General features: G+C 43.4%; 1 protein-coding gene across 3 annotated transcripts in view; it reads right to left on the bottom strand.

The window, feature by feature from the left end:
* Positions 1–9,138: 9,138 nt before the first annotated feature.
* Positions 9,139–13,252, bottom strand: part of LOC147113335 (metal transporter CNNM4-like) — a 122,688-nt gene continuing 118,574 nt past the window's right edge. For all 3 annotated transcript variants that reach the window (XM_085994274.1, XM_085994276.1, XM_085994272.1), the window contains one exon: positions 9,139–13,252. In XM_085994274.1, coding sequence (XP_085850400.1) covers positions 13,173–13,252 — 80 coding nt within the window. In that variant the 3' untranslated portion in view covers positions 9,139–13,172.

Raw genomic sequence — 13,252 nt, forward strand, 5'->3', positions numbered from 1 at the left:
TAATGAGCTGGCGTACACTGCCCTCTGTGGCAATGAGTTCCACAGGTTCACCACTCTCTGAGTGAAGAAATTCCCCCTCATCTCTGTCCTAAATGGTTTAGCCCTTATCCTTAAATTATGTCCTCTAGTTCTGTTCTCACCCGCCAAGGGAAACATTCCTTCTGCATCCAGTCTGTCTAGACCTGTCAGAATTTTATACACTTCTATGAGGTCCCCTCTCAATCTTCTAAACTCCAGTGTGTACATCCCTAAACTACATAGTCTCTCCTCATAGGTCATTCCCGCCATTCCTGGTATCAGCCTGGTGAATCGCCGCTGCACCCCCTCCATGGCAAGAACATCCTTCCTCAGATGAGGCGACCAAAACTGTACACAGTACTCGAGGTGTGGTCTCACCAGTGCCCTGTACAGCTGCAGCAAGGTATCCCTGTTCCTGTATTCTAACCCTTTTGCTATGAAGGCCAGCATACCGTTTGCCTTCTTGACCGCCTGTTGCACCTGCATGCTCGCCTTCAGTGACTGGTGTACAAGAACACCCAGGTCTCTCTGTACTTCCCCCTCTCCCAATCTATTGCCATTTAAATAATAATTTGCCCTCCCGTTCCTGCACCCAAGGTGGATAACTTCGCACTTGTCCACATTATAGTGCATCTGCCATTTATCCGCCCAATCGCCCAGTCTGTCCAAATCGCTCTGGAGCTTCCTGGTCTCTTCCTCTGAGCCCACCCCACCTCCTAGTTTAGTGTCGTCTGCAAATTTGGAAATGCTGCATCCGACTCCCTGATCCAGGTCATTAATGTAAATTGTGAACAGCTGGGGGCCCAGGACAGATCCCTGTGGTACCCCACTTGTTACTGCCTGCCATTCAGAAAATGAGCCGTTTATTCCAACTCTCTGTTTTCTATCTGACAGCCAGTTCCCTATCCACGCCAAAACTTTCCCCTTTATCCCATGAGCCTCAATTTTCCATGCTAATCTTTTATGTGGGACCTTATCGAAGGCCTTTTGGAAGTCCAGGTACACCACATCTACTGGCTCTCCCCCATCTATTCTACCAGTTACTCCCTCAAAAAATTCCAATAGATTAGTCAAGCACGATTTACCCTTTGTAAATCCATGTTGACTCTGTCCTATCCTGTCCCCATTTGCTAAGTGCTCCGCTATTTCATCCTTAATGATGGACTCCAGCATTTTGCCCACAACTGATGTAAGGCTTACAGGTCTGTAATTACCTGCTTTTTCCCTACCCCCCTTTTTGAATAGTGGGGTAACGTTAGCTACCCTCCAATCCATCGGCACTGTTCCCGAGTCTAATGAATTCTGAAAAATCATCCTTAGTGCATCCGCTATCTCTAGGGCCACCTCCTTCAGTACCCTAGGATGCATGTTATCAGGCCCTGGGGATTTGTCCACCTTCAATCCCTTTAGCTTCCTTAACACCATATCCTTAGAGATATTGATTTGCGTCAGTTCCTCCTTTGCCAATGTCCCTATTTTTCCCGATATCCCAGGGAGGTTTTTTGTGTCTTCCTTCGTAAAGACTGACCCAAAGTATGCATTTAGTTGATCTGCCATTTCCTTATTTCCCATTATATATTCCCCCGTATCTGACTGCAATGGACCAACTTTGGTTTTCACCAGTCTTTTCCTTTTGATATATTTATAAAAGCTTTTGGAGTTAGTTTTTATATTTTCCGCCAGCTTGTTTTCGTAAGCTATTTTGCCCCTCTTGATCATGCCCTTTGCCCTCCTTTGCTCTATCTTAAACTGTTCCCAATCTTCCGCTCTGGCGCTTTTTTTGGCTATTTTATACGCCCTATCTTTGGATTTTATGCTGTCTCTAATTTCCCCTGTTATCCACGGTTGAGTCACCTTTTTAGATTTCCTTTTATGCCAGATTGGTATAAACAATTTTTGCAATTTTGTCATTCTATCTTTAAATGTTTGCCATTGTTTATCTACCTCCAGTCCTCTCAGGAACGTTGTCCAATCAGACCTACTCAGTTCCCGTCTCATGGCACCTCGGACAAGTGCCGGGCTTGCATCTGTTCCGGGGGGTGGGGGGAGAAGTCCGGGGAGGGAGCTGCGGGCAGGCGGCCGGCGGGAAAGCGGCCGGCCGCCGCGCCTCCTTAAAGCGCCGGCGCAGACTCCGGCAGCACTCGTTTGCCGGAGTCTTAGTTGCGGCTGCCACTGGCAAGGCGGCCGCAACTGAATTTCGGCTTGGGGCCGGGTTACCACGGCAACCGGGACGCTGCGCACACCGATGATGTCATCGGTGCCGGCGCAGCGCTACCGGTGTACCGCCGCGGAAGGGCCCCAGGCAATTTAGGAACCGGCGCCAATTGCAGCGCTAGGCCCTCTAGCGCCGCAAAATCGGTGCTAAGGGCACTCAATTTCTAGGCCTATGTATTTTACCTGGTGAATTAAAGCTTTCAAGATTATGATGGGAAATGTAGTGAAAGAGGAGCCCCAGCAAAACTGAAGTCAAGGGGAAAACTCTCCATTGGTTGGAATCATACCTAGCACAAAGGAAGTTGGCTGTGGTTGTTGGGAGGTCATTCATCTCAATCACATGAGGAGTTCCTCAGGGCAGTGTCCTAGGCCCAACCATCTTCAGCTGTTTCATCAATGACCTTCCCTCCATCATAAGGTCAGAAGTGGGGATGTTCGCTGATGATTGCACACTGTTCAGCACCATTCGAGACTCGTCAGATACTGACGCAATCAGTGTCCATATGCAGCAAGACCTGGACAACATTCAGACTTGGGCTGACAAGTGGCAAGTAACATTCGCCCCACACAAGTGCCAGGCAATGACCATCTCCAACAAGCGAGGCTCTAACCATCTCCCCTTGACATTCAATGGCATTACCATCACTGAATTCCCCACTATCAACATCCTGGGGGTTACCATTGATCAGAAACTGAACTGGACCAGCCATATAAATACTGTGGCTACAAGAGCAGGCCAGAGGCTGGGAATTCTGCGGCGAGTGTCTCACCACCTGACTCCACAAAGCCTTCTCCACCATCTACAAGGCACAAGTCAGGAGTGTGATGGAATACTCTCCACTTGCCTGGATGAGTGCAGCTCCAACAACACTCAAGAAGCTCGACACCATTCAGGATAAAGCAGCCCGCTTGATTGGCACTCCATCCACCACCTTCAGCATTCACTCCCTCCACCACCGGCGCACTGTGGCTGCAGTGTGTACCATCTACAAGATGCACTGCAGCAACTCGCCAAAGCTCCTTCAACAGCACCTTCCAAACCCGCGACCTCTACCACTTAGAAGGACGAGGGCAGCAGACGCATGGGAACATCACCACCTACAAGTTCCCCTCCAAGCCACACACCATCCTGACTTGGACCTATATCGCCGTTCCTTCACTGTCGCTGGGCCAAAATCCTGGAACTCCCTTCCTAACAGCATTGTGGGTGTACCTACACCATATGGACTGCAGCGGTTCAAGAAGGTGGCTCACCACCATCTTCTCAAGGGCAATTAGGGATGGGCACTAAATGCAGGCCTAGCCAGCCAGCGATGCCCACATCCCATCAATGAATAAAAAAGACTCAAATACCCAGGGATGCAAGTTAAAAAGAGCAAATTAGGTGCAACAAAAGTCAGGGGCAATACATTCATGGGATCAGTTAGCTGGGATGGCCATGGAAGAAGGAAGTAGAAGTGGCTTTGAGGCAATTAGTTGCATTGCTGGTAAAAAGGATCGAAAGAAATGAGAACACTGATTAGTGGGGTTGATCTCTCAAACTGATATAGGTTTATTGGGTATACATAAAAAAATCACAATTACGACTAGAATACTTTTGCTCTAGTAAGCGGTGTACAGTAGTGGAATATTTTCATTAAATCTCATGAATTCGACCAAATGTTGTCTAGTTTTGTTTGTGGTTTGGCACCACCGAGGACTTCAAGTACTTTGATTAGGTTCTGCTGTAACTTGATAAAGATTGAATGTAATTGTGTTTAGTGATGTGATGTTATTGTGGCATAGGATCACAAAGCACAGCTGAATAAATGCTTTTTTTGGTTTGTTAACTCAATTAAGCTGGATACTGTTCGTTATTAGATTTTCTTTTGTTTAGCATTGAGAAAATGATAAAATGTTAGTATAAAGGTCAATCTTAACAGTGTACAACTTGGGCTATGCATGCACCTTGGGGCTGGAAAGGTGTCTGGAGTTTTGAGGTGTAATCAACAGAAATCATGAAATTAAAAAATCTGTAAAGAGCATTATTCACACACAATTGTTTAGTCTCGGAGCAAACACAAAATACTGCGCATTGTAGTCAAAGCTTATTAGCAATTGAAAACATGGTTCTCGTAAAGTGTACATAAAATTATTGGACTACATATCCAATCCTTTCATCCTTCTGATGAAACACTAAACAAGAGATCACATCTCCCTCTTCCAGTGATTTAGGGGAATGTCCAAGAACCTGTAACACTTTTTGGAGAGCTGTAATTCCTCCCTCAACCAGCACGACCAAATCACAGATCGACGGTTCATTCAACTCACTATTTATGAGATCTTGCTGTGTGCTAAATGGCTGGCCTATATAGAAACAATCACTGCATTTCCTCTCCATAGTTTAGGTTCCTCCTGCACCATTCTTTGGCTGAGGGCCAGTGGCAGATTGGAGCCCAGATCTTTGCCAGCTCAGCTAACTGTTCGGAGGCATAAGCACAACTTGGCTTCACTCGCCTCCCAGTTCCCTCCCTTTTCCTGCCCCTGCCAATTGACATTTCCCCCAATGGTCAATGCTGAGATCAAGAACTTGTAGAGGTCAGAAGTCTTGGCCAAAGTGTCTATACATTCTGATGCAGCAGCCAAAATGTGAGGTTGTTGCAAGAACGGAGCCATTGAACTTTTGGAGTGGAGTGACTTATATAGGCAAACGAGGCAACCTTTCTGGACCAACAATGTCTCAAACAGAAATGCAACAAATGACCAGTTAATTTGGTGGTATGGTTACCTTTAAATCTACAATACATTATAGTCCAATGCCATATTTCCTATTTTCAAAGTTATTACAGCCGCATTGAAATACTGCATTTAAAAGACGCCAGAATGTATCCCGCTGTGGTACAATTCACTCATCATCGATCTTATTATCTTCACTGATGAGCAGAGAATTACAACCAGATACAATAAGTCTTGTTCCAATTTTTATTGTTATCAACTCAACAATTACACTTACAACAGTTAGCTTTCAACTATATCAGAGTGGAACATTAGTTGTTTAAAAAAAATACATAAAAATAAAGTAAATAAGAATTTAAACTTTTTTTCGAGGTCGCGTACTTGTGATTTATTCACTGAATCTGATAGAGAGCACAATACAGTACATGCAATGATTTTTCTAGCACAAATGACAGTAAAGTGCTAATTTGATAACACAGCATTTTAAACAGTACTCCAGTATGCTTCCCTATTCTTTGTCCCAATATGAGCTATCATATAAAATCCCTACATAAAAAATAATGCATGCCTTGTAACTGCGATGTACCCAGGGTAGGACTGGAACCGTGCGCTTATTGACTAGCTTGGGCTCAAGCTACTTCCCATTATTGGCTGAACTGTGAAACAAAGCAACTGGTTTTTTTCCCCCATGCCCTTCTTCCTTCGCCTCCCTCATCATCTCTTCCTGCTGAATTACTTCCTTTGGGTTTGTTGCTGATCTTCCTTACCTGCTATTTGCATTCTTAATACATTTCTTGCAAAATGTTATGGATTTTTTTGCAATGCAATTGGCAGGCTCTGAACCCACAGAACTACAGAACCGTAGACATTTACAGCAGAGGAGGCCATTCAACCCATCATGTCTGTGCCGACTCTTTGCTAAAACAATTCAAAACTAATCCTGTTGTCCCGTGCTCTCCCAATAGCCCTGCATCTCCCTCAGCTTCAAATGTTTATCCAATTTTTCCTTAAAAGCTGCAATGGTCTCTGTCTCAACTATTCCCCAAGGCAAATCATTCCATGCTCCAAGAACCCTCTCCTCACTCTTGGTAACAATTCCCAATTGATGACCCCTCGTCACTGACTTCCCAACCACAGGAAATAGTCTTTCCCAACTCACCCAATCAAAACCTTTGAATCTCTATTAAGTCTCCTCTTAGCCTTTTCTGCTCTAGTGGAAATAGTCCCAATATCTCCTCCTAACTATAGTATTTTCTGCTCTAGTGGAAATAGTCCCAATATCTCCGCCTAACTATAGTATCTCATCCCTGATATCATCCTGGTGAATACGCATCGTATGCTCTCTATCACGCTAACGTTCTAGGCACTGTGGTTGGGTGTCATACCCATGCAGTACCCAATGAAAGTTAACTCTACATGGTGCGCCTCTCCCGGTAACGAGCACAATTTTAAATCCATGCACATTGATATTTTTTAAAACATAAAACCCAAGCTTTGAGTATTACCTATGATATATTAAAAATCATGCATATACTCAAATTCCCAATATGTGTTCCCATCACTTGATGCTCTGAGCTGGGGTAGTCAATTGTAAAGTTTACTTCATTATATAAGCCAAGGCTTGTAAAAAAGGCTCCAGTTACCACAGGAGATTGTTCTGAACAACCTTTCATTCAGTACGTAAGAATCAAAATTGAAGAGCAGCTACATAAGGCTAACCATTTCTTAAGACTTTTCTTGCCAATTTCCTCTTTTCCCCTCCTCTCCTCTCCAGAGGGCACTGTTAGGTGCACCCTCCAATACCCTTGGGCAAGTGACCACTGTTCATGAATGAGTCTAGAGTGTGTTTGCTGGCAGGCTATTCAATCGAGGAACATACATTTCCTTTTTTCCGTCACATTTTTCCAAAAGATCTTCTTTGTCAATGCATCGCGAGAACTGGCAGATTTATAGTTTGAGCGAGCCTCATTTTTCAAACACAAGGTAGATTATTATTTTGGAAAAGAGTTCCAATTCTATCGACAGACTCAAAGAAAGAACCTAGCTCAACGATACACAGGGGAAACCTCCACCGCAATGCCCTTAGTTTTGATGGTTATGACGTTGACTCACTCACTACACACGGTGCTGTCACATTGCTTGCTGTAACCTGGAGCTGTCAGTTGTCTTGGTTTTGGCACAGGCAGGCAGTTTCATTTTTAAGTGGGGTGTTTTTGTAACCCAGATACCAGTGGTCTGGGAGTTATACTTCTCTTGGCAAAAAACAAAAAAGTGGTTTTCTCCATAACTAGTCATCAAATTGCATTCTCAGAAAATACACATTTCAATGCCATGCATTCCCTTGTTTTCATTAAAAGAATGTCATTCTTCCTTCAAAAAACTGATTTTAAATAGAAGTAATTCCCCTCCTCTATTCACTTCTGTTCCTTATGACGGGAGGCACTGGCTACTAAAGTTTGCAATGTATTATCTCAGCAAACATCAGATCTCCAGCCACAATCTCACTACTACCTGGCCAGAATGGAGTTGGAAGGATGGGTCAACCTTAACCTTGGACCCATTATGTAGAGTTATAATGTTATTATTCATTGAGAATTTTAACAGGAACTTGTAGAGATAAACTATGCCAAATGCCATTCCTTTCCCTCTCCCAAAGTCTACCTAGATCATTCTCCAGCTGAGAGAGCAGCTAGCCGGTTCCTATTTCTCTCTGCCCTAATGGTCCCGGTGACTTGTACCTTGGATTTTTCTCTTCTATTTTTATGGCTTTATTGTTGCTAATAACTAGAGTCTGGCACTGATCCCGTGATGGCTCAGTGAAAATTGGGAATTCAGTCAAGTGGAAAAATCAGTTAAGTATTCAATAAATAAAGGGTTAAACAAAATAGAAAAATTTCTTGTTTGGCGTTCAGCCTTACCATCACCTCAAGGCGAGCTGAGGTCGACAGCTTCCACCTCAGTGACGCCCATTGTGAATTAGTAGCAATATATTCCAGTGGGTTGGGTTTTTCAACATTATGTGACTTGACTTTAAATAACGTCTATTTGAATTGCATTGAAAGCTTCTTAAAGATTTTGTTGCTGTGATGCAATTTGTTTCGTGCAATTGGTTCTCTTTAGGAAATACAGAGTAGTCACATCATTACTGTACAACAACAAATGCTGGAAATCTGAAATTAAAAGAAAATACAGGAAGTGCACAGCAGGTCATCGGTAGCTGAAAGAGAAAAGGCATGTTGATTTTTGGGTGTAGCCTTTTATCAGAAGTGTCACGAGTTTGGCTCATCAATGTCAATCCTCATAAAACACTGCAGCAGAAACGTTAACTTGCCGTTGTCTTTTAGAGGCTTATTGACCGGCTGTGCATTTCTGGAACTGTCTTCCCACCTTCCCAATTTTCCCTCCTGCAAGTCCTTGGATGCCAGCAGGCCCTCTGGTACCTCATCCAAGTCTTTGTGTGCGAAGCTGGAGTAAATACGAGCAGGGTATTCAATCATGAAGGCATCACCCAAAGTCAACACACACCCTCTTTCCATTAGGAGTCGCTATATGGAGAAGTGACTGATTTTACACCCCCCCCCCCCAGCCCAGGGCCGCAGAGACCAGTTGTTGCACTTTGCCACCACCATCACCACCCTGACTTAAATCAGCTGTCTCAACATAGGCCAGGAATCAAAAACGGAGAACTCCCTGGCCTGTACAAGTTACAGGAAACTTAACCGGCAAGATTCAGGAGTCGGTTTCAACTAACTTTTATAACTTTTATTACTTGCACAGCAACAAATTGAGGAAGGCAAGGGTTTGGCTGCAGCTGTTGCTAAGCTACAGAGACGCTTGCAACTTGTGGACGTTCTTCTGAAGCTGTTGCTAAGCAACAGGGTTTGTTGCTTCATACGGAGCTCTAAGGTCCGTATCTTTCACTATAGCGTCCGGTTATCCGGAATTGTTGCTGAACCGGCACCACGTCGGCCCCATCCGTGCCGGATACCAGAAAGTTTCCTGTAGTACCACACTGAGTGCTGCATTCGCTCACCGGCTCATTGAGGATTCTTTCTTGAAATTCTATTCAGATTTATCATATATAAATAATGAAATCAGTTTGCACCAATCAATCGCTTCAAGGTTAGGTGAGATATATATATATATATATATATATATAAAATCAATGCAATTTAAAAAAGCAAAAACAAATTTAAGATTTTGTTTTTTTTAATACAATATATATACAAAGCTTTTCTAACTGTTACAAGTCTTGCTGACACATCGATCGCACACGAGACATCACATTTTGTTAAAGATGCAAAACAACCTTACACAAAAAAAAGGAAGTCAGTTTCATCTCAACTTCTTCTGGCCTGCAGGTTCAACCTTACAGGCAATTTGCTGAGCTCTAGTTTGCCTCAGGAGTTTACGAAAATCTACCACTGACCTGGATTCTCACAGGGAGTACTTCAGCAGTGGCCTTAAGAGGGACAGGCCATGTCACAGCTAATGATCACAACCGTGCTCTAAGTCAGCGATGTCACAGGGGATTGGCTAGAAGTGCTGATAAGTTATTTACAAGCCAGACAGACACTGTTACAAGCCAGTGTCAAGATCCTGTTAACCTGCAGAAGCAGAGCTATATAAAACAGCCATATACATGCATCTTAAGTTAGAAAAATGCAAAACAATCTTTCGCCATGGTTTGTAAGCTACGCACACATGCGGTAATTTTCTGGCATCATGCTGTGTGGGGAGCCTCTCCTACCAATGGCGCATATTCAGGTGCACATTGAAATGAATGATTTTCCAATCATTCACATCAAGTGCCCACATTTCTGATATGCACCCCCAGCGAGCCAGACACCCTGCCAGTAATGCAAACTCTGATATTACCTCTAAATAGGGTTGCCCTGGAGTCTCCAGGAATTAACGGTTAACCTCCTTGCGAACAACCCAGGAGAACAATCATAGGGGGCAGTAAAAAAAAGAATTGGGCCAGATCTTACTGAAAAAGTAAGGGCCTGTGAACAACGCACACCGTTATTAATGCGCAAATTGGCTAGCAACTTGTAGCGAGGAAGAGATACCTTCGTGATTTGCAAATTACAAGTTGCTAGCTTTGCGAAAACGGCATCCCCATGATTTTCATTTGCACATTAATTGCCCATTAAACTCGTCACAGAAAGTCAAGTCTTGCAATTAACAGTGTAAATACCCTTTTAACAATATGACAATTTTTAAACATTTAATCCAATCTTGCTTTCCCTCTTTCTCTTTCTGTATCTGATTTGACTCTAATTCACCCTTGTTCTCAGTCCTTTGTTTATTTCTCAATCCTTAAATCTCATTGGTTAAGGAGAGACACTGTTTGTCCTGTCGTCCACCAAGGTCCCAGATACCCCGCGGCCCTCACTGTGCCGTTATCAGCTCGCACGTCCAGCAACTTTGTGGGTAAGTTTTTTTTTAAACCTAAATGTACAGGAACAAGTCTAACGGGGCTATGCTGCGAGATGCCCCGCTTCAGCAAAATCTGGCTCATTGCATTTTTTTTCATTTGCTTTGAACACTTTTGTTTATTAGTTATTAAATATTGGAGATGGGGAAAACGGTGGTTCAAGTGGACGGGGCGGTTGGGTGCGGCAGGTCATGTGGTATAACCACCAGGAATTCGTCCAACCAAAGTTGTCAAACCCACCCCTAAAAAACGGTCAGGAAGAGTAAGTACCACGTCATTACAAAAATTAATAAAACTTTTCATTATTACTTATTTAAATGCAAAGGTCCATCCCGCACACACCGTTTCTCCTTCCTCCCTTGAAGGCACCAACTGTTGCAGGGCTGTGGTTCCATGAATGTGGATAACCCTCCAGTTACTCACTGCAACAAGGGCCTTTTTTTACGTGCAAGGTGCAGACAGTATCACAGTCGACCATGGAGGGCATCACAGCCGACTGCGACATCTTACAATCTTTGATCCAAGCAATCAAGGCCAAGTGGTCAAAATTAAGAACTGCCATTTTAGTACTTGTCTGCCAATTTACCCGAGTTAAGCGGTGTGCTTATTTGTTTTTAATTGTGATACAATCCATATAAACTAACAGGATAGTGCCTCTCCTGAGGGCTCAATGAGTTTAACTTGTAAGTAGCTGACCCATACTGACCAGGAAGATATAATGTCCAATCCTACATCAGTGCTGAATTAGCAGATCTCAAACTGTGTGGTGGTACGGGTGCCAGAATTGGCCTGAAAGCCTGGGGTTAGGGAGAGGAAAATTATCCAGACGTCCTGTTCTTGCTTGCTGTCCGGTGATCCTTGCTGGAAGCGTACTTGTGTACACTTTCGGCAACAAAGACTGGGCTAAAGTGTGATGACCTTCTTGCTGTCAAACAACCTGTTATCAAGGCTGATACATGTATAATGGGCGTTGGGCCAGTTACCTCACCAAGGACTCAATGATTACAGTAGAGGAAGGGAGGCAGAAAATGGTCGAGAAAAAGAGCAGGACTACAAAAATTGTGTAATTAAAGATGTGAAAAGGTTGAATAAATCTACAATATATGCAGCCCCTGGGAGTTAAATAAGGGTATCATGGAACAGCTATGATTATGCAAAATGGTTTTTGTGTCATGATGCAAAAGCTGCGGTACAAGTTGAGAACAGTCACCAATGTGACCGTGCATTGAATTCTCAAGGGGATAGTCTTACCACTTTAATTTTCACCAGCTGCAGTATAACTGCAACAGTTGCAAGGTAAACTTTTAGAACATTTCAATGTTAGTGCAGGGCCAACTGTCCCTCCAGCTCTGTGCTAAAATTAACTGGCATTTGAACGGCTGAGCCAGCAGTATAACTTGGCGCTGTAAGATTGCACTGCTTGAGGTACCGGTCTCAAAATGGGTGACATTTTGGACAAGCAAACATAAAAGGCTCGGGAACACAAAGGTTCTGTGCGAACGTGTAGCAGTGCGATGAAGCAAAATTTGTGTCAGGAATGTTAAGCACTCCACAAAATGTGTAGCGTTTGAGAGGTAGGGCAGAAAGAGTGTGTGTATGCAAACAAAACGTGTCTGGGACTGGGGCACACGGGAAGGACAGGTGAAACAGATAGCAGAGCAAGGATACAGGAAAGCAATAGCAATGTCCTGTTTAAGACTAGAGACAGCCATTCATATACAGTACTGTTATTCATCTGAAATGAGTGAATACTTTGTCTTGGCTATTTCCTACAGGATAATGGGTAACCGTTGCAAGGCTATGGTTCAGGTGACATTATACACTGTCAAGAGCAACGTTTTTGAAACAACCGATACCACAGCGCGGAAAAAACCCTAAATATTAATTACTCTCTACAATAAATATTGGAGATAATTACAATAAAAATATTTACCTGAAGAACTACGGAGGTAATACAATTCATGAGCACAGCACTCTGCAGTGATATGAGCTGCAGCATTGCTTTGTATATATTAGACAGGATGACACATGGAGGGGCAAGAATTCCTCCTCTTGCTAGGTTAGCGACATGGTAAACATAGCAGGAAGGGTTCCCACATATACTATTTCTACTGAAATTGTGAAAGCATTCCTTTAGGACGCATTTATCATTTTACTAGGAAATGGTCCTGCTGTTTTTACAACTTTGCTAATATATTGCAACCAGAAGAAATCGGTCCCCTGGGGTATGTGTTACAAGACAAAGAATGACACATCAAAGGGGCTCATGTGATCTTGTGAACTGCAAAAGCATAGCTCAAATGGAGCATCAATGTCATGTGAAACCTGAGAGGTGTTACATTCCCGAAGCACACTCCAGTCTGTGTCACAGAAAGGGCGTGTTTACAATATCACAACACAGCACACCCAGGTTATAATGCGGGTAGGCTGACCGGAAGAGGCTTTCATGGAAAAAATAACGCGTTTTGTTGTGCAATCCTTTATATAAAATGCTAAAATCACCTAATTCAAAATCTATCCAATTTGTTCCTCTAAGTAAAATGAAACAACAGCAATGAAAGACATGCAAAACTTTAATTCTTGATCGAAAGGATCACCAAATGAAAAAAACACTATCGAGTTACTTGGGCCCCCGTTGTCACTGCTTTAGTTTACAAACCCTGCCAGTGTCGGACTATCATTGTTTGGGCTCTGGTGTAAGGAATGGTTCATAATCGGCGCGTCACTCTGCTTACAGCCCATCCTAGCGCTCCTTTGTTTTAATTTTGCTGCTTTGCTGGAGAGGTCAGATCTTCAGCTGAGGTACATTTAAATTCTCTTCAGGGCTCTTCTCACTGTCCCTGGACTTCTTCCTCTTTCTGCCAC

Source organism: Somniosus microcephalus, chromosome 8 (assembly GCF_052327205.1).
Source record: "Somniosus microcephalus isolate GS21.2 chromosome 8, FLI_Smic_1.0, whole genome shotgun sequence".
Taxonomy (NCBI): domain Eukaryota; kingdom Metazoa; phylum Chordata; class Chondrichthyes; order Squaliformes; family Somniosidae; genus Somniosus; species Somniosus microcephalus.